Genomic DNA, 20,953 nt, shown 5'->3' on the forward strand with positions numbered 1-20,953 from the left:
CCACTCCCAAAATATAAAATAAAGGCAAGAAAAAAGAGGCATGGCTTCTTTCCTTTTGCTTCTTCTCTGTGCTTTTCCTTTTCTTGCTGCCTCTGCTTAGCATTAGGCATCTCTTTTCTCTCTTTCACTCACTTTTCCCATCTTTCCTTCAAGTCCATTCTTTACCATCTTGTCTTATTTCACTCTTTTTCTTTCTGGGTTGGGTTTCTCCTGCTCTGTCTGCTCTTACTACAGCCTCAACCCCTCTTCTATATATACATAGATACACACATTTTCCAGGTAAATTCTTGGCCTAAATTGAGTTAATTTTTCATGGGGTTTTGCTGTTTTTCATTGTTTGTGTGATCAGAAAGTTGAGTAGCTTTTTTTTAGTTTAGTTCTTGAGGTGGCTGGTCTTTTGGGATTTTAGTTTATTATCAGGGGAGGAGGTTCTTTCTGGGTTTATTTTGATTAAACTGGAAGGGAAAAAAAATCCCTTTTAGTTTTGCAATTTAAATTTTGGTGTGGCCCTTTTGTTTTTAAATCTTCTTGCTTTAGTTACTTGCAAGAACTTTGTGTTTTTGTCTTTGTTTGATTGAGTTTACACATATTTATTCTTGTGTATCTGTTGTTTAGTTTAGTGCTCACTGTAAGTCTTTTGTCTTCAAGTTTGAAACTTCTTGTTTCTAGTTGCTGTTCTGTGATTAGTGCTTATTGTATTACAGTTGGGCTTCTGATTCTCTATGGGGCTTTGTCATGGAAAACCCATTGAAACCTCTCAAAATCAAACAGAAAATCCGGATGTTCCCAGTGAAAATGAGTTAGTACTCAATTCTCAGACTGGGAAAGCATCGAAATTTCCATTTTACAGCCCAAGTCCTCTTCCTGGTAGTGCATACAAGGGCTCTCCTGCTAATTCAAGTGTTAATTCGACTCCTCTTCGGACGCCTCTTCGCTTGTTTAAGCGTCCATTCCCTCCACCCTCTCCAGCAAAGCACATTCGTGCATTGCTTGCGCGAAGACATGGCTCGGTTAAGCCTAATGAGGCCTCAATTCCTGAAGGAAATGAGCTTGAGATTGGTTTAGACAAGAATTTTGGGTATTCTAAGCAAATTTTACAACATTATGAGCTTGGTGAAGAGGTAGGCCGAGGACATTTTGGTTATACTTGCTCTGCTAAGGCAAAGAAAGGGAGTTTAAAAGGGCAAGATGTGGCTGTCAAAGTCATACCGAAATCCAAGGTCTGTTGTTCAGCCCTCGTGGTTGTTCTTGTTTACTATCCTATTGATTTTACTATTCTAATATTCAGATTTGTTTCCAAATATTATTATCAGTTCGATGTAAATTATAATCTTAATTGCTGCTTCTTTAGTAGTTTCTGCTCTGATTGTTAATTGCTGCAATTCTAATAGCTTCTGTGTTGATTATTGGCGCTTTGCAAGCCGTGTTATTTGTTATTTTTAAACAGCTTTTATATTTTCATTGGAATTTATAATATTTTCACGTACCCAGTGTAAAATTGCAAAAAAATTGTAGTGGTTGGGTCAATATAATGGATACTTTTCTTTCTGTAGCATTGGGTTGGATATTTTTAAGTTCACCTTGACTAGAGAGTTGAACATAATGCCAGATGCAATTATACTCTTATGATGTCACTTTGAGAACTCGATACCATTCGATTTATCATTGTATTGACTAGGGATTGTACTCAAGGACATAATTCTATTCCAAGAATCAGAACAGCTCCTAGATATCACCAGATGGGGTTAGAGTTTTTGCTCTATATTATGTTATTAAAACCTGTTTTTTTGGTCTTTAATTTCTACTTAGTGCAATGTTTCCTATATCTTCATATAGAAATGACCATATTTATAATGACATTTTCTGAAATAAAGAAGTTCTGTGTATTTGATTAACAAGTGAGATTTCCTTCCAAAGTGGGAGCTGTTGTTATTGATATTGACTTTACCTAATTGAAGAGTACTGTACAGATATGTTCCTTACCTTCGGACAATTTAAAAGCAGTATAGTTATCTCATATCTTCCGCCTTCTAATATTGAAAACATATGAATTTTGCAGATGACTACAGCAATTGCCATTGAAGATGTAAGAAGAGAAGTTAAAATATTACGAGCTCTAACCGGACATAAGAATCTCGTGCAATTTTATGATGCTTATGAGGATGAAGACAATGTTTATGTTGTAATGGAGTAAGTCTGAATAGTGTTATATACCTGTTTGGTGGGCAGAAGCCTGCTGTTGATGCTTTTATTTTAGTACTGTACATAATCTATTTGCATGCATAGAAGCCAGGCTTGTAACTTAAAGGTGATTTTGCAAGTAGTCTGATTTATCTACCTTCTAATTTGTGACAACACATTTTTCATAGGCAAGTAGCATCCTTTTCCAATTGTGTTCATAATCGTATTAGAAGAAAGATAGGTATACCTGAATGCATCTTTGTTCAAGGAATGAGGCTTATATTAAACAATTTATCTTTTCAGGCTTTGCAAAGGAGGCGAATTATTGGACAGAATTCTGTCAAGGTAACCTATTCAGCTAACCCTTGTATTTCCTAGTTATTCTGTGCCCTGTCATGTGCTATCCTGATAGTTGGATAAGTTTCTACTCGTGTTATTTAGGGGTGGGAAATACTCAGAAGAAGATGCAAAAGCTGTTATGGTGCAAATTTTAAGTGTTGTTGCTTACTGTCATCTCCAAGGAGTAGTCCACAGGGACTTGAAGCCTGAGGTAGTTATATATAATCTTTTAGTTTTGTGATATTCTTCTAGTTCTATGGCCCCTCCTCACTCTTGTAGTACGAGATACAATAGACAGATTATCACTTCCCATCTCATCTGCTCTATAGTTACTAATTATTCTAGTGTCTGGCTGTCAGCAGCGCTGATATCTTTTATATGGTCTTGCAGTGCCTACTAGCTTTGTGAAGCACACTACCCAATTGCACTTAAAAATACACTTGAAGGTTTTGTTAGCCCAAATGATAACAACTGGCATGTTACTATCACGTTTATGACTTTATTTTTAAGATAAATTAAATAAAATGGGATGAGCCAGGGACAGTAATTAGGATTCATGACATAAATCTTATTTCTGCTGCAGTCACGCAAAAAGTGAACTCGGGAATTCTAGTGATATCACTGTAGCCTGGTCTTAACTGAATCCAAATACTTGCTGGTCCTTAAGCTTTGTATTTCCCCTATGGCCCTCATAGTTTGTTTTTCATTATGAGTTTAATTAGCTTTAATAGTAGCCTAATTGTACTTCTAGGATCCATGTTTTATGGTAGACTGAAAGCTTTTGAAGAGTTGCAGTGGTATACTCTTGTCCAGGTCTATTTTTTCTATTCCAGTATGCAGAAAGACACATAAAACCTAATATCAATTTCCTTGGCATGGTCGGAAAACTATTTATTGATTCTTGTCCACTAAAGTGTGTTGATCAGCTTGTATTGCTAAATTTTACCATTGAATTCCTCTCATTGTGTCCATGTCTGATGTACTTGCCATTCTGTTTTCCAGAACTTTCTCTATGTTTCTAAAGATGAACATTGTCAATTGAAAGCCATCGACTTTGGACTCTCAGACTATGTAAAGCCAGGTTAAATCAATTACCAAAGACTTGTGCATTTCTCTACTTTTAACGTAATTATATGTCAAGTCTGACAGCTAGCTTTGTACAGATGAAAGGCTGAATGACATTGTGGGGAGTGCATACTATGTTGCTCCAGAAGTTCTGCACAGATCATATGGAACCGAAGCTGACATGTGGAGTATTGGTGTAATTGCTTATATTCTTTTATGTGGAAGCCGCCCTTTTTGGGCCCGGACAGAGTCTGGGATCTTTAGAGCTGTACTTAAAGCTGATCCAAGCTTTGATGAAACCCCATGGCCTTCTTTGTCTCCTGATGCAGTGGACTTCGTGAAGAGATTGTTGAACAAGGACTACCGCAAGAGATTAACTGCTGCGCAGGCCCTTAGTAAGTCACTTACAACAGGCAGTTTTTTGATGCCATAAGTGCAGTTCATATATTTGTTCATAAGATAAATTAATCGATTAATCAATCTGATATGCATGTGTTTAACACTTCTTACTAGGTCATCCTTGGCTAGCCAATTGCCATGATGTCAAGATACCGCTGGACATGATAATTTACAAAGTTGTAAAAGCTTATATATGTTCATCTTCTCTGAGAAAAGCCGCATTAGGGGTAAGTAATTCTGTCTCTTAAAAATTGTGTGTGTATAAGCTTAATAAATGCTCCCAGGAACTAAATTTTGTTTGGAGGCCAACAAGGAAATAACTTGAAGCAAACTGAGAGTGATAAAGAAAAAGCTGCACATAGGTCAATATGGTTTTAGTTGTAACATCATGCATGCAACTCATTTAGCTAAGTGATATTTCTTTTGGACCAAATTCTCACCCCTGTTCAAAGAAAAACACAACTTCTTGAATTGAAGTACAGAATATATAGAAGGAAAATGATCGATACTTTAAAGTTTAAGCCTAGCCTGGGTTATATCACTAAACTAATTTGGTATTGTTAGTTGGGTAACAGTGCACCACATCTTTGGGGCGGAAAATAATTTTTTAACCAGTATATACCTATTTTTTTATGTGTTTCCAACTTTCCATTTTCCATGATTATCTAAAGATATATTGCTACTGTTTCAGGCACTTGCCAAGACAATGACAATACCTCAGCTAGCATATTTGCGCGAACAATTTGCATTGCTTGGACCAAGCAAAAGTGGATTTATATCTTTACAGAACTTTAAATTGGTTGGATCTTTTGTCCTTTCTGATATATTAGTACTTAAGTTTTAATTTTTAGGGTCATTCTGAAGTGAAATTATTCTCAGGCTGTAACAAAAAACTGCACGGAGGCCATAAAGGATTCTCGGGTTCTAGATTTTGCTAACATGGTAACATTCCAGATCCTTGTTTCCTTCTTCAAATCACGTGGACGAGCCTTTACGATTGATAATTTTTGCCTATTAGAAATGAGGTTTGGCTGAATGTCTAGTCGTGTTTATTGCAGGTGGGTTCTCTTCAATATAGAAAATTAGATTTTGAAGAATTTTGTGCTGCAGCTATAAGTGTACATCAGTTGGAAGGAATGGATAGCTGGGAGCAACATGCTCGCCGTGCCTATGAACTGTTTGAGAAAGATGGAAACAGGCCTATTATGATAGAGGAACTTGCCTCGGTATGTTCTCCCCTTCTCTTTGTGTGTCTGTGCAAGTGTTAAACATTTTTGCACATATTGCACCCTACATTCAACAATTTACTTGTCTGTACATACTGGCAATCTAGTGTACATCAGAAAGTATATGCATTCTGGCCATGGGCTGCTATCCACTGTCAAAATTCATATATGTTTAATAATTCCATGTTTAGAGAGGGTCTTTGCATCAATCCATGACACCAAAGTTGAATAGAAATTTCGTATGAGTTGAGACAAAAAAATTACATGTTATTGTCTTAGTTTTCTTAGATCCATGCATTCTTTTGCAAATCATGTGTTATGAAGTAAAGTGTTTTACTATCACTTTTTCTCATCATAGGGATGTCTGCTTATAGTGTTATATATTATCCGTTTGGATATAATTTGTGTAGCTGCTATATTTACCATAATAGCAATATTCAGCTAGTACCTTTGTTTGGAGCATCCTGAAAAAAAAAGTGGAGAGCATCTTTTTCGACATACTGCATGTTTCTAAAATGTAATACTATAAGGTTAACTTTCTGAATTTACACTGCTTTGTTTACTCCAGGAGCTCGGACTTAGCCCATCGGTTCCAGTTCATGTAGTTCTCCAGGATTGGATAAGACACTCTGATGGAAAGCTCAGTTTCCTGGGGTTTGTCAGGCTTGTGCATGGGGTTTCTTCTCGTGCATTTCAGAAAGCTTGATGCCTTGATATATTAACAGCCACACATACTCACCATTGGACTTGCTATATGTTGGTGACCAGGTTACATATAATATTATAGGAAACAAATTGGCTGAAGTCGAGAGCATACCTCAAGCAAAGAAGCTATACCCAAGTATAATCCTTATTCACAGACAGGAGGAGCAATCTAATATGTTACTATGTTCTTATCATTAGAATGTTCCTATAACTTTATTTCCTTTTTTGTTTCTGTCCTAGTCGAGCGCCGGTAGAGAGTTGTACAGCTGAAATAGATCACAGAATGTTTTAGATTAGAAAAAAACAGCTTAATGTTGCTGGAGTGAATGTTGTGTTGTTGGGGTATCACTATTGTACCCTCATGTGCACATTCTTAATAAATTCTTGTTGTGATCTACGCATTTTAATATTTTAATTTTTTTATTGAAGTTGAAGACTTGACTGTGATCGAGGGTTTTTTTTTTTATAATTTAATCCTTCAAATATTAAACCGTGTAAAACTTTTTCCAGGTCTGAGTTGCACTAGAGGCTGAGTATAGTGATGTTTATATTCGCCGACACTGAGTTTGGTTCAAGCCAAGGATGTAGAAGTCGAACACTCTTAGGTTCTAGTTTGAGTTAAGACTAATTGGTCCTGCTAATTTTGGTTCGAGTTTGAAGGTGAATCTTGAAATGACTCGATTAAATAGTACGATAGTTCGAGTATGATTGAAGGTAAATCTTGAAATTTGATTCAATTAAAATTTGATGTGTTCCAAGTGGCTTAATAACAACCTCCTTTGTTTATTTTGAATCTTGTAGAAAATTTTAGAAGATCTTTTGAATCTCGAATCGATTGTTTGAGACTCGACTAAGCTTATCAAGAAGTTTGAAATTTGGTTGGACTAAAATTTGATATATATAAGCCTAGGTTATTTTGGGTTGAAATTAACATTATATTAGAAAATATTATAACTCTATATATCTATATACATATATAATATATTTGTATTTTAATAATTTATAACCAATATATTTCTGTCTCTGATCATCATCATAGATGCACAAAAAAAATCTGGGTCAAGCCAATTTTGAAAATACACGATTCGATCAAAATCAAAACATCTGAGTCAAAGTCAATTTTGAAAATACACGATTCGATCAAAATCGAGGCTAAATTTACGACCCTTAACGATTTCTATAATATAAATCAGACTTCATAAAATTTTATCGAGATGTTAGGAAAACCACAATTTAATTTATTTTTAAAGTCTAAATAAACTCAATTATTTTATGAAAATTTAACCTGATCAAAATTAAAAAAATCAAAAATCAAAATTTTTTTTAGAAGAAAACAAAACAAAACAAAATCAAAATTCAACTTGATTTACTAAAAGAACCCAGAATTTTTAAAGCCGGGTCTGAAAACCTCTGTAAGATATCCTTAAACGTTTGCGAGTCCTTTTGGTAATTTACTTGATAAAAGTATTTATGTACAAATTTTTTTGTACGTTTTGTTTTGTTAAATTTTAATCTTATACAAAATGAAAATTAAGAAAATCTAAAATACCTCTGAAAAATGCTTTGAGACTCGCTAATGGAGTTGAGTTCACACAGTCGAGCGTGCAAGTTCTAGTGGAGTTGAGTTGTGTGCAAAGTAATGGCGATCTACAGAGCTCAAAAGAATAGAACCCAGAAACCCAGATCTCCAGTTTTGATACTTACAGCTTCCCTTGTTGTTATATCTATATTGTATCTTCTTTCTTCTTTCAATTCTACAAATGGGTCTTCTTCTTCTTACACTACAAAAGCACTCAAAGATTTTGTGACCATCAATACTAAAAAGACAGCCTACGACAAGTACTTGTATTGGGGTAATAGAATTGATTGTCCTGGTAAGCATTGTGGGTCCTGTGAAGGTTTGGGACATCAAGAATCTAGTCTTAGGTGTGCCCTTGAAGAGGCCTTGTTCCTTAAAAGGTATACTACATTTTATATATGTAATTGCTTGTTTAGCTGCTTTTTATTTGGTTTGATTGGTTAGCATTAGTTAGAAATGTCTGAAGATGTTCACTTGATCACAATGTGTCATATTTGCAGCTCAATTGTGTGATTTGATTTGGTTTATCTTTCGGTAATGTTTGCAAGCTTGTGTTGTTAATGGTTGTTGTTTGATGATATAATTCCAGAGGTGTATTTTAGGATGGCGTTATATTTGATGGGATGCTCTTTGAGTTCTTAATTTCATGGGATGGGTGGTTTTAGGTTATAGATACCCTTTAGAGATGATGATATTGCAGACACTCTTCTAGGCTAGCAGGATCTCTGAGTAGGGATCTATTGGTAATAGGAAATTGCCGAGGCCTGAGAGTTTGTGGATTAGTACAATTTACTATCCTTAGTATGCATTTAATTCAACTATCCTTTGAAGTATGCATTTTATTCAACTATCCTTAGTTACATGCTCTGGTGTTTGTTATGAGCCGTTACAGCTAATTCTTTCTCCATCTTTTGTTTGAATTATAAGTTGCTCTTATATTTTTATGCTTGGTGATTACTTCACAAGATTAATCTGATTAGTCCAAGTTTGGGAACATAGTAGACCAATTGGTGAACATATCACTGACGCTGTCTGTTGTGCAGAACTTTTGTGATGCCTTCCAGGATGTGCATCAATCCAATACACAATAAAAAGGGGATCCTTCATCAAGCCAGCAATAAAAGTTTAGATGATGGGTGAGTTGGTTTTGGTTACAAATAGTTCCCTCTGCTTTGTTAATTTAAGTAAAGTTTGAGTTTCAGTCTCTCCATGCTGGTGATAATAACAGTGGTTATCTATGCATGTCATGTACCAACAACGATAAACTGAAAGAAAATGCACAAATATTCTTCACCTTTACATTTGTTTACCTATATTATAATTGCAGAAGATAATTGCTCCTTGTTTACTGATGTAAGTCATTAATCACTTAACTACCACTACTAGATCAATGACTGAAAAAAAGTTTATTACTGGAACAATAGTTCTGATATGCATATTGTATGTTTTATAAATTAGGTGGGCAGCTAGTTCCTGTGCAATGGATTCTTTGTATGATCTAAAACTTATATCCAAGACTGTACCTGTGATTCTGGATAACTCAGAAATGTGGTTCCAAGTCCTGTCAACAAGCCTGAAGTTGGGTTCCAAAGGGGTTGCTCATGTTGCAGGAGTAACTCGGGTTGATCTTTTGGAAAGAAGTGAATACTCAAATATCTTTCTCATAAACAGGACGGCAAGCCCTCTTTCTTGGTAAGTCTACTCTTTCTGTATTGCTCTATCCTTTTTATTTCTTAGCTCCTCATTTGTAAGTGTATTGTGTCCCAGAAATTGTAGTTTAGATGGGGCCCCATTGCTTAAACTGATTTTAAGACAAAATTTAAGCTTTCGTTTTTTTGTAGTACTTAATATTAAATTTTGAACTCGCGCAGCGAAGCAAGTGTTATGAACCTCTGACCCATATTGATATGAGCAGATTCCTTTCTACTGGAGCATGCTTCACTTCTAGCTTTCATATTTAAAAATATACCGATAATAATTTTCATCATTAAAAATTCAAGTGAGAAATAATAAAAACTAAATTTGCTTACTGACCTTCTAACTCAGCCAGGCCCTCCAAATGTTATCCAATTCCCAAGTCCATGCCTCCATGGTCCGCCCTGAACATTTGAGCACACTATAACTTGTATGTATAGAGTGTTAGATAACATATCTGTAGTCATCGTTTTGGTTAGCAAGTTCAAATTTATCTCTATCTCTTTTAGAGATACAGATGTGGGCAGGCAGAGTCATGGATACTGTTACATTATTAGTAGTAATAACCATAAATTTTATTCAGGTTTATGGAGTGCAAGGATCGGAACAATCGCAGTGCAATAATGTTGCCATATTCATTTTTGCCTTCCATGGCTTCTAAAAAGCTTCAGGATGCTGCAAATAAGGTTTAGTTCGTGGAATACATTTTGGGTTTTATGTCCTGATGTGATATGTTAAGTTGGATGGGAGTTGTTATCATCTTTTACAACATAGTAATTTGCTTAGGCGAACTATCACAGTTCCCATAACATAAAAATAGGATAATTGCTTTCTAGAGAAATTAAAATATGTTAATTTAATGCCTGTGTTTGGATAGTTTATTATATATATACATTTTAATTGTAGCATTGCGAAAGTCTTTTATTCAGGCTGCTTGCATAGCTAGAAATGAAAACAAACCAAGAATGCATCACCTTCACCATTTTCATTGTGCTATTAAGTAGGCATCTCAGTTATATGACATTCTTATATTTCATTATGTAGCTGTCTTTTGAATTTGCAGAAATGTAGGGAATTCTTTTCCTTCTGTGCTGCCATTTTCATCTCTTATCCATGAACTTGTGTCAACCTTGCAGATAAAATCAGACCTTGGTGATTATGATGCTATTCATGTTCGTCGAGGTGATAAAATCAAAACAAGGAAAGATGGACACGGGGTTGACAGGAGCTTACATCCACATCTGGACAGGGACACACGTGCCGAATTTATTCTCTGCAGAATTTCAAAATGGGTACCAGATGGTCGAACACTCTTCATTGCTTCAAATGAGAGGACCCCTGGTTTCTTTTCACCTCTCTCGGCAAGGTAAAGTGTTTTGCAATTTTCATTTGTGTCTTGACATGGCTAAAAGCAGGTGCTGAACTGATCATAAATCCAGTACTAAAAATGCTTTCTTAATATATTTTTAAAAGACATGAGATGGGTCCTATAGGTAGGTCCTAGGAAGTGCCAGAGTGGTGGTGCAACTGAGTGCCAGATGTTTTGAAGGTTGGTGAATTAGTTTAACTGAGTTAATGGGATGTGAAGGTAGTGATTTAGTGCCTTGAGGTTAATGAATGCTCATGGTTATGAGAAATGATTTTTGATTTGTTTCATAATTGAATAGTGAGTCTCTTGTACCCTATTACTTGTTAGATTTGCTATTAAAAATGCTCTAATTACTTTTTACCTTTGATATTTAAGTTTCTAGACAAGCGCAGCTATACCTAATAGGCTAAATACTGCTCACTTTAGATACAGAAACTTTCATGTATGTTCGAGATTTCACATCATAGGAATCGATCATGTAATAATCAAGACAGCTGACGGGTAATGTTGCATGTTGCAGGTACAAGCTAGCATACTCATCCAACTACAGCAATATAATAGATCCATTGATTGAAAATAACTACCAACTGTTCATGCTAGAAAGACTAATCCTGATGGGTGCAAGAAAATTTATCAGAACATTCAAAGAAGATGAAAATGATCTCAGCCTGACAGACGACCCAAAGAAGAACACAAAAGTGTGGCAGATACCTGTTTATACCAAGGATGGAGAGGCGTGTTGATAAAAACTTTCCCTTTAAATATTCACCGTTCTCCTTGAGATTGCTCAGTTCTCACGGATCACACTGCCATACATTGTGGTTGGTCATTTATCTTGAGCAGAATAGAACCATGACATCTGCCTTGAAGCTCGAAGCCGTCAATCATCTGCCATTTTGCATGTTTATTATCCCAGCAGCCAGAGAGTAATACTAAAGTGGCACCTCTTAGTACTAAAGTGTTGTGGCATTGCTACATTGCAATATATGTACAGAAGAAAAAGGTGATTGTTTTTGTGATTAATTTTGCCAATATATTGCAATCTGTAATGGGTATAACTTGTCAGATTAGGCCTTCTGCGAGCAACCTTGTTGCTGCTAAATGTGTTGGAATTTAGATAAATTCATTACTTATAATCATCGTTTGATTTTTTGGGAAATAGTAATCGTGCATTTTGTTTATCCTTTGGTCAATAGATATGTACTTTTCGCTAGTATCACAATTCACAAGTAATATATTACTTCATTTATAAGATCAGAAAAATGAATTTTTGATCAGCCCATTTGATTAAAATGATTATCTTTATTCCTTAAAAAATGATTATCTTTATTAAATAAACGTAAAGTCTTGTTATTTCTAATTATATTTTATATATTTAAAATGATCTATTATTATGACATTATCCTAATTAATAAATCAAGATAATTATATTATAAAAAAATGACTAGTCCAAAATAAAACCTAGGAACTATGTAATTTTGTGGAGGTAAGAAAAACGGCATATAATCTTCAGGAGACGAGGCTCAGCGTAATGAATTTTGAAATTTTGTTGAACAAGAATACAAACTAATAAAAAAATAATTGCGCAATACAAATTGATCTGTAAAGATTGTAAAAGAACACTTTGTATTTCATACTCCATAAATATTATTTCACTTGAAATACTAGTTTTATACTGGTTGATAAAGATGTCCCTGTTGCAGGGGATAAGTTATGTTAAGCAAGCAATTCTTCATTGTGTATTCACGCTCTCTGAACAATTCTTTAATATTCTGAATAAGAACCAGGGATACCGTACATGTAACTGAAAAATATGTGCAAGGTTGGGACCTGCAACTCTACATATCTTTACATATAATTTGCAGATGTCAAGTCAAACAATCCAGCAGGTCCTATTTTCAATAGTAGTCGGTGTACATATGCCTAAGAGCTAGAATAATTGAGTTCAAGTGAGAACAGAGGCCCCAAAAAACAAAAGGAAATTTCGTGACGACATGGAATTTTTTGTAGCACCAGATCTATCCGATCTTCGTTACCTTTAAGGATGATATAGTCTCCATGCATCGAACTCCACTTCCATTCTATAGCTAACTTCCTATACTGGAGAGTAAGAAAAATAATTTCATTAGATCAGTGAGACTGCGACTCGAGAAGGATATTTGTTGCAGTGTTGATGTCATTTCTGGCATGGACAAGTGCTTGTCTGGCGGAGCTCCTATCAAAACCCATTGAAACAAGTGTTGCAATCGAATCCTCTGGCGGTTCTGGTGTAGATGATACTGGCGTGGGATGGTTTACCTGAGAAGAAACCGAGCTTATTTTAGTTGTTTCGAGTTGATTAAGATGCATATGAAATATAGCGAGGAAGAAAAAAATCAATTGAAAAGCAACCACCCAAATTCTATATTTTTTTTGAATTCAAAAATGAAATTTTATTAGAAGTTCAAATCCTTAACCAGTACATCGATAAGAAAAGAGGGTGTGCAGAACCACTCTTCACGACCAGACATATAATTAGCTACTCTAGCTATAGTATGAGCTGCTAAATTCACTGATCTCCTTATAAAATAAACACAATGGGACCTCAAGTCCTTTAAAATTTCCGAACAATCTGCTATTATAGACCCGAATTCTATATATTGCCCAAGAGTTCTATTTTGATCACCTACATGAATTACACAGATTCAATACATTAGAAGAATATTAACTTTGTTTGCTGAATATTACAGTACTTCAGTTCAGTAAGTTACCCCACACTTATCTCAGCATCAATGTCTGATTTCCAAGTGGACACATGTTATAAAAAAACAAACTTGTTGAAGACATAATGAAGAGGTCCTTGATAGACTTGATTCCCTTTTTCAAGGAGTTGATGTAGGTTGCTCTTAAATTCCCAAATCTAACCTCTCTCTTATGCCTTAATACCGAATTTCATCAGGTAACTTATAGTATTAATATTGGTTGAAGTGGATGCTTGTGATTCATGCCTAATCCTTGAGTCTGTTCTGTGCAGCTCACCCTGGGCCGGTTAAATTTATAAACATGATGAGAGAACTGAAACGGAAAAATTATTCCACCAATTTATTAATCATGACAAGATACTGAGTAAATTTCATACTCTAGTTGATCCAATGCCATATGCTCCGCTACTTCCTTTCTTTCTATTGGAATGTTTTACTACAGTTTTTTTCACGTTTAACTAGATATAACACATTTGAATACCCTTGAAAATTAATTATTACATTTGACACTAATACACTATTATAATTCTTACATTAGACGCTAATATACTAATCTTGTAGGTAATGGATGGTAAAGATTCAAACTCTTCTTCTTGATTACACCGCTGGTGTGGTGTAACAGACTAATAATTGCTATCCTGAAACAGTGCAAGAAAACCACACTGAAATGACATACGACTGGAATAGGGGAAGTAAAAGACAAGGAACGAAATTATGTTGAAAACTTGCAAACAAAAACTATAATGCAAGTCAATAAGTAAGCACAATAATGTTTACACTGACAAGTACGTAAATTACAACGTAAAATCCATGTTCACATTTTTTTTCTAGTAATTTCATGCTTGGAATTTTTCTTCTCTTCATTATAAATTCGTAATATACTTCTGTTGAGCCATTAGGTAAGCTGAAAGAAAAATAATTTAAATTTATACTTGCCTCCACTTGGCGACCTGCTGCATATGAAGGGACATTTCCCAGAACATTTCTAGTTGGTACAGCAGATGATGTACTCCCAACCGAAGGTAAAGAAAGCCTTGAAAAGAACGAGGCAATAAACTCTGGAAACTGCAAATTTAAGAAAGGGACACACACATCATTCCTGAATTCCAAAAAAAAAAAAAAAAAATTTACTTAAGGTATCCACTATCCACTATCCTTAATTGTTGGCAACAATTATCCTATATCGGAGAATCCAAAAAAATAAATTTGACATGTACATTATGCTTTAGGGAATCCTATTAAGGAAGAATTGAACTTAAGATTCAAGTATCCATTCTAATATACTTACTTTTTAGGCAGTTCCCATGGACTTGTCACAATATCCAATCAATTCATTTGATATTAAAAAGCATGACAACTGCCTCTAACCTATGTTAAACAGACTATTTTTTCACCTTCAGTACTCATGTTGGACAATTGTGACTCGGACATGGGTATAGACACTATAAACTTCATTTTGTGCCTTAAAATGCATTATTTATAATATGTTGCCAAGCTCATCACTTGGACATCAGCCGAGTTCAAATGACATAGCATTGATTACTTGATGTTTCACTCTCGATACATATGAAGAATAGACAAGACTGATGCCACTAACATTATTATATAATTTAAAGTTCACTGCAGTCATCTTTGAAAAACTAACAGAGCTGTAACAAAATATGTAAACAATGAAAGCAGAAGTATTCCCAGAGTATTAGTATAAGGAATATCTTAAAAGTCCTGTGGATCATGATATCACCTTCAATCTTCGGATGTAAAAAAAATTTAACCGATATAAGGAACCCGCAAGAATGCCACATATCCCCGGTATAATAGATCTCTTCCAGGATGATAAGAGAAGCTGCAAGAGAACCTCAACTTAATACAGAAGAAAAAAAGAAAGCCCAAGAGCAAGCAACTCGGTGCAAGGAGATGAAGCAAAAATATAAATTGGAAAAAACAATTGTGCATTCAAGTTGTAAAAATTAAGTGGAGGAAACAAGTTATCATCATGTTTAAAATTTATCACCTGAAGACCTGCTAAATATATAAAAGTCTTGTCGGAGAAGCGGAGGCCAGAAACACGAAACCGGGTCGAAATTGGAATGTCAAAGAAAAAGGGTACAAATGCAGAAAATATAAGCCAGTATGGGCCAGATGTGAGTGAATTTAAGGATGGATCTGCAATGTTGGATGAGCAGATATGAGTTGGCAAATAATATAAGTAATGTGTTAATGACAATAAAAGAACTAATCATGTTCATCTGCTACTACTCCTTGAAGATTGACCACAAAAATGTGAGCAAAAAAGAGAGAAAAACTCTGCCTAATCTCTAATTCTGATCCAAGTTCCTATCAGATCTACGAGCATGTGACATTATTGCATCTTTTGGGCATGCTCTGTTTCCACAATTTATTATAAACTCTTGAGCTTGTATTTTCATGACCACAGTACCACACCAATTTTCAACATATTTTCAAAGATGAAGGTCAGTGTCATTGCTCTTCACTTGTCCAGTATCCTCTCACACTGAAAGGTATGGAACAAAACAGTTAACTGTTCACCAACCAATATCCGCTAAGCACCTTAACATTTTCATAACATTAAGTTCGATCATATTGTAAAGTCTAGTTGGTCTTTTCATATTAATTTTAAATTTCATGAATAAACCATGTATTTGATTTCATAAACAAGTAACCCTCCGGTGTATAGAAAGTTAAGAGAAGTACTTTTTTTCCTTTCAAGAATCTTCAGACTTGCACTCGGTAATCATTCTTTTTAACTTCAACGTGAATATTAGTTGAATACTTACATCTTTATGACTTCACCTTGACTTAGCTTTTATACAATATATCAATCCAGTATGCCTTACCTATAAGCTTCATAAGAATTTACTTTTTAGTGCATGTTAATATGTCAAAGTTCTTACAAACTGACAAGTAAAAGGGTGGCGTGATCTTTCTGTTTATAAAAGTCCTTGAGACATTCATAATGGCTCATTCCACGATCTCTGCAACTAAAACGAGTTATTTAACTGACTAACATCTACTTTACCTCTAATAGATATTTCACTTCTATACATTGATACAGGATAATAATCATGCATCAAACAAAATTATATTTTTTAGATTCCATCACTTAATGTTAAAAAGCCATCTCTAGACTTTTTCAATCCCAAAATTTTCATCTTGATAACAAAACAAGAAAAAATTTGATATAATACTATAACATTTTATGTTATCTAGCTATGAAAGAGAAGGAATTTAACGCTCATACAAATTCATGCCCTACACAACTATATATGTGTGTGTGTGTGTTACTAGAATTATACAGAGGATAGCAGTGTTAGAGGATTAATGATATCAACAAAAATTAACGAAGGTTCTAAAGTAATATATTAAGCGGTGTAGGATACCTTTTAGAAGTGCTACTGCCAGGAACTCAAGCAGCAAAGACACACTCAAAGAGAACAAGATAAACACCTGTAACATATACAGAGACGATATTTTTAAAAATTGGAACCAAGTCTATTCTGATGTTAAAACATCCCCAAATGATTAAAAATTGATTAAAAATCATTCTTGAATAACTTAGGGAAGTGACAGCCAATAATGCAAAAGAGAAATGTCAGCCTACATCACGAATGGATAACTACGATTCAGGAGTGGTAACACTAATTAAAACTATTACCTATTCATTGAGCAAAAAGTACACATAACAGCCCAAGTGAGCAAAAAAATTCCATTAGAAAGTCTACGATCAATGATTAGTCAAAATTACATCATCCATGTAAATATACAAGTATAAGTAAGCTCATGATTATAATAAATGACCTTTAACAGTTCAACTCTGAAAAAGAAATGAACTTAAAAATTGCATTAATATTAGTTTGTAATGTTGAACATATATCATTTTTGACGCATTAATGAATTATATCTTATCTAGCTAAAAAATTACAATCTAGGAATTGCCTTTGCAAATATGGAACTGAGCATCAAAAATTGCATTTAACAATACTTCTATTCCTTTTAAACTATATAGAAGAAATAATAAAGAATGAATAGAGAAATCAACGTGATCTCTCCACTATAACCAATCCACCACCTTATGCTATATTTGTTTGGAGAAATGAAATATTAAAATGTTATATATTAATGATCTGAGGGTTTCAGCCTGGTAAATAGTTTTTCGCTCATATGTATATATATTATGACTAACTGAAAAGACGTGAAATTAGATCATCATCTCCTGTCTCCAAGTAGACAAGTAGTAAGAAGGATAAATATTTATCAAGCACTTGAACATTGTAGAACAGTAGAAGAGATAAATACTTACAGAGTGCTTGTTAGAACTTATCTGCCTCTCGAACACTCGAAAGTAGTACAATAAATAAGCTCCAAACATCAACTCCGGTGTGGATGAGAAGGCGAAAACTGATACAACTAGCTTCCAAAGTTTAAGCTTCTGGAAAATATCCTGTAATTGTTGAAAAAATTGCCATCAGAACTGGTTTGCCAAGCAATATTAAAGAGTAAACAATATCGAAATTCACTAGAAACGCCAGTACTATAATTAAGAAACATTCTGATGGTAGTCTCTGTACTTTAAAATATCCTAAATTCCTTTGCCTACTACACATTGAAGGACAAGTTCTCACTCTAGAGTTGAGTTCCTATGGAATTGTAGAAATAATACTCTTGTCATACTGATTTGATTGAGGAATTCCATTCAAAATTTTATCAAACGAAATGAAAGTATCTATATGGACTTCGCAATTTAAAGTTATGGTTTAAAACACGTGACACATTATTACAATTTGACTTGGTTTCACCAGAACAGACAGAATCTCCATAACCACTTAACCAGTACCTCTTAGTCCAACCTAATAATAACGATTAAATTTCGACATATTTCTTCTTTTCCAATTTTCTGGAAAGCAATTGTCAAACAAATTATACACCCTATCTCGAGTTTTAAATAGCAAGGAAAGCAGATGAAAAGGAAGTAAAACAATAACATTTGCACTCGTGCCCCCAAGTTCTTTTTAAGAAGGAAAGCAAGTGAAGATATATACAAATTTTATATGCTTTCCTCCCAATACTTTCACACCAAAAGTGACATGCAAAGGAAAGCAAGTGAGTGGGAAAATTTAAAAAGACTTGATTTTACAAATATATCCTTACTACTTATATTATTAATTTTTAGGGTCTTTCTAGTGTGTGCCCATGAGCACACACTAACAACTACTTTTTGTTATGGTTGAGGGTTTAACTGGTCATGATTTTTGTGCATATGCAGGGGGCATGATTATTAATGAGGTTTTGACCAATAAAAATCCTCCACCTCAACAAAAATTGGTTGTTAGTGTGTGCCCATGGGCACACACTAGAAAATCCGTAATTTTTAACAAGGATTAAATTGTAATTTAAGAACTAATTATATGTTTTACTTCCAACACTGTGAGCACGTGAATGAAAATAGGTCAGCCCTCTTTAAGTTACTTTCTCCTTCTGCTTTCCACCTTTTAAAAACTCAGTGGCAGTGCCACAGTGGGGAATGTGATGAAGAAGGGGCGGGAGGGGGGGAGTCTAAACCCTAAACAAATGTAAGTGCAAGTAATCAACCTGCCAAGGCTCATGCTACATACTTCTCCATAAATGAAATGTTGATAGATAATATGTGTGTGTGTGTGTGTGTGTGTGTCTTTTTGCTATCCATGAATTACATCACGTGACTGACTTATGAATATGGTGACTATATATCCGATAGAATGACTTCCGCCTATACCAGTTATAAAGACTAAAAAACTGAAAACCAGTTTTAAGATAAATAATTACTAACTATATCTTTTTTCTCAAATGGCCTAGATCCACCTTTGAATTTGGCCTGCTTAAAGTTTGGAGACATTTCCCATGATTGTATATCAGTATTAGGTAGGATAAAAAATAGCAGATCTCTAGTATTTTAGATTCTCATGTTTGGGCTTTCGGGATGTGGCCTGAGAGGAATTCCAAGGGTGAGCTATTTCACTCTTCCAGCAGAGATTCTAAAAGTAGTACAGTTCCTAACTTTAGGATACTGACTTATAGGCTACTGTTCCTCTTTCTACACTACGGTCCAAATCAGCTGCATCTTAAAGTACTTATTGTATGGCCCTTATGTGCTCCTTTATTCTAGTTAACAATGCAGTGAACTCGCTCCGTTTGAAGCTCTTGTATAAGATTTCTTTCAGAACAAAGTACCTATTTGTTGCAACTTTGAAGCTGTGTCTTAGATTTCTTTCAAAATAAAGTGGGTCTAATTCTTTTCAAAACAAAAAAATTGAAACTTAGGGACAGCAGTTAATGTTTGTCTTGCAATACCTCCATCCCACTTGATTTGTAACAATTTCCTTTCTAGAATTTTATAAATAACACTTCCATTTAGGGATTTGGTCTCTTCTAGTTTGCCCATATCACCTTTCATCTCGACTCCTAACAAATATCGGAGGCCAAACCAGTTTTATTCACCTATATCCAAGGCCCTATCTAAGTTACCAACAGTGCTGCAACCCATTTCTGAATGACATAATCTTTCAAAAATAATCGCTTACATTCTTGGTTCGTTTTCTTGTAATTACAAAATAACCCTAGAAAATATAAATAAGCATAACATCCAACTTGGCAATCACAAGTCACAGATTCATACTTGATAAGCGATTATAATAAGTATGATGAATGAGATGAGTTAAGAAAGGGGGATTAGTACCTGGTATGAGATGCCGAGGTTGTTAGAACGAGCTTGGATCCCAAACACAAGTGTGAAGATCACACAGCTTATTACAAATGCTCTAGTGATCGGAGCATTATCTGCAAGTAAACATGGATACACACAAATCAAATATATGTATACAAGTTTAACAATTAGACATAGAGATAGATACATACTGAAACCAGATGGGCCGCCGTTCATCTTCAAAGTGAACCAACGACCTCTCTCTCTCCCTCTCTTTCTCTCCAAGTCTCTCCCAAATTTTTACTTTGTAGCCTCTTTTTGTGATTGTTTATCTTTGTTTAACATCCCAATTTCATTGAGTTTTACATACAGCAGAGTATAATAATCTGATTAAATATACAAATATAAAATATAAATCTGACTGATCTGTGATACACACTAGTTGGTTCTTATCAGAAGTTCAGCGGATAAACAATTTGATCGAGCTTTTATAAAGACTAAAAATATAATCTTTTATATATAGATTAACTAAAAAAAAAATATTTAAATTAGAGATTTGTAGTTTTCACATCCAATTTTTAATATTTAATAATCTCAATAAATTAATAAAATTTAACAGTATTACCTTTATTAATTTATAAATATTAATATTATTATCCAATATTTAATAATAATAGTGAGATAGAGAATGTATATATATGATATATTAATTTATCAAAAACAAAAATATGTCCTCTTTATTATGTTGTATTCGGAAAAAATATATTAATTTCTTTAAATTATTATTCTATCAATTAGTAGTTGATCAAGATTTATTGCACTTATCTTTGCTTGTATTAAATATAAATTAATTAAAATTTATATATAATCATAAAATGAACTGTAAAAATGATATCAACTCATGCATATCTATTATTCCATGTTACTTACCAAGAGTGTGAATATAGCAATAATTTC

The 20,953-nt window shown here is 34.2% G+C and overlaps 3 protein-coding genes across 4 annotated transcripts; 2 read left to right on the forward strand and 1 right to left on the reverse strand.

Annotated features, from left to right (window-relative positions):
- On the forward strand, positions 1-6,343 carry LOC108227737 (CDPK-related kinase 7). 2 transcript variants are annotated; one of them, XM_017403044.2, is made up of 12 exons: positions 6-279; positions 705-1,220; positions 2,060-2,190; positions 2,485-2,526; positions 2,623-2,731; positions 3,523-3,601; positions 3,684-3,980; positions 4,099-4,211; positions 4,676-4,783; positions 4,864-4,926; positions 5,043-5,210; positions 5,779-6,343. In XM_017403044.2, exons 2-12 carry the CDS (start codon positions 723-725, stop codon positions 5,914-5,916), a joined length of 1,746 nt encoding a protein of 581 aa, XP_017258533.1. In that variant the 5' UTR covers positions 6-279; positions 705-722; the 3' UTR covers positions 5,917-6,343. The 2 variants fall into 2 exon arrangements, with proteins under 2 accessions (XP_063935495.1, XP_017258533.1); XM_064079425.1 differs by having other exon boundaries at positions 1-1,220.
- A 1,087-nt stretch (positions 6,344-7,430) lies between these two features.
- LOC108224660 (uncharacterized) lies at positions 7,431-11,739 on the forward strand. Its single transcript, XM_017399345.2, has 6 exons — positions 7,431-7,874; positions 8,538-8,630; positions 8,953-9,186; positions 9,773-9,875; positions 10,326-10,555; positions 11,079-11,739. The coding sequence occupies exons 1-6, from the start codon at positions 7,555-7,557 to the stop codon at positions 11,299-11,301; spliced, it is 1,203 nt and encodes a 400-aa protein (XP_017254834.1). The 5' UTR covers positions 7,431-7,554; the 3' UTR covers positions 11,302-11,739.
- Positions 11,740-12,359: 620 nt separating this feature from the next.
- On the reverse strand, positions 12,360-20,415 carry LOC108192983 (rhomboid-like protein 20). The gene is made up of 8 exons (XM_017359534.2): positions 20,209-20,415; positions 20,030-20,130; positions 17,618-17,758; positions 16,698-16,764; positions 15,311-15,462; positions 15,041-15,142; positions 14,236-14,364; positions 12,360-12,856 (listed from the first exon to the last, which is right to left on the reverse strand). Exons 1-8 carry the CDS (start codon positions 20,231-20,233, stop codon positions 12,689-12,691), a joined length of 885 nt encoding a protein of 294 aa, XP_017215023.1. The 5' UTR covers positions 20,234-20,415; the 3' UTR covers positions 12,360-12,688.
- Between the last annotated feature and the right edge of the window lie 538 nt (positions 20,416-20,953).

This window comes from Daucus carota, chromosome 6 (genome assembly GCF_001625215.2).
Source record: "Daucus carota subsp. sativus chromosome 6, DH1 v3.0, whole genome shotgun sequence".
NCBI classification, from domain to species: Eukaryota; Viridiplantae; Streptophyta; class Magnoliopsida; order Apiales; family Apiaceae; genus Daucus; species Daucus carota.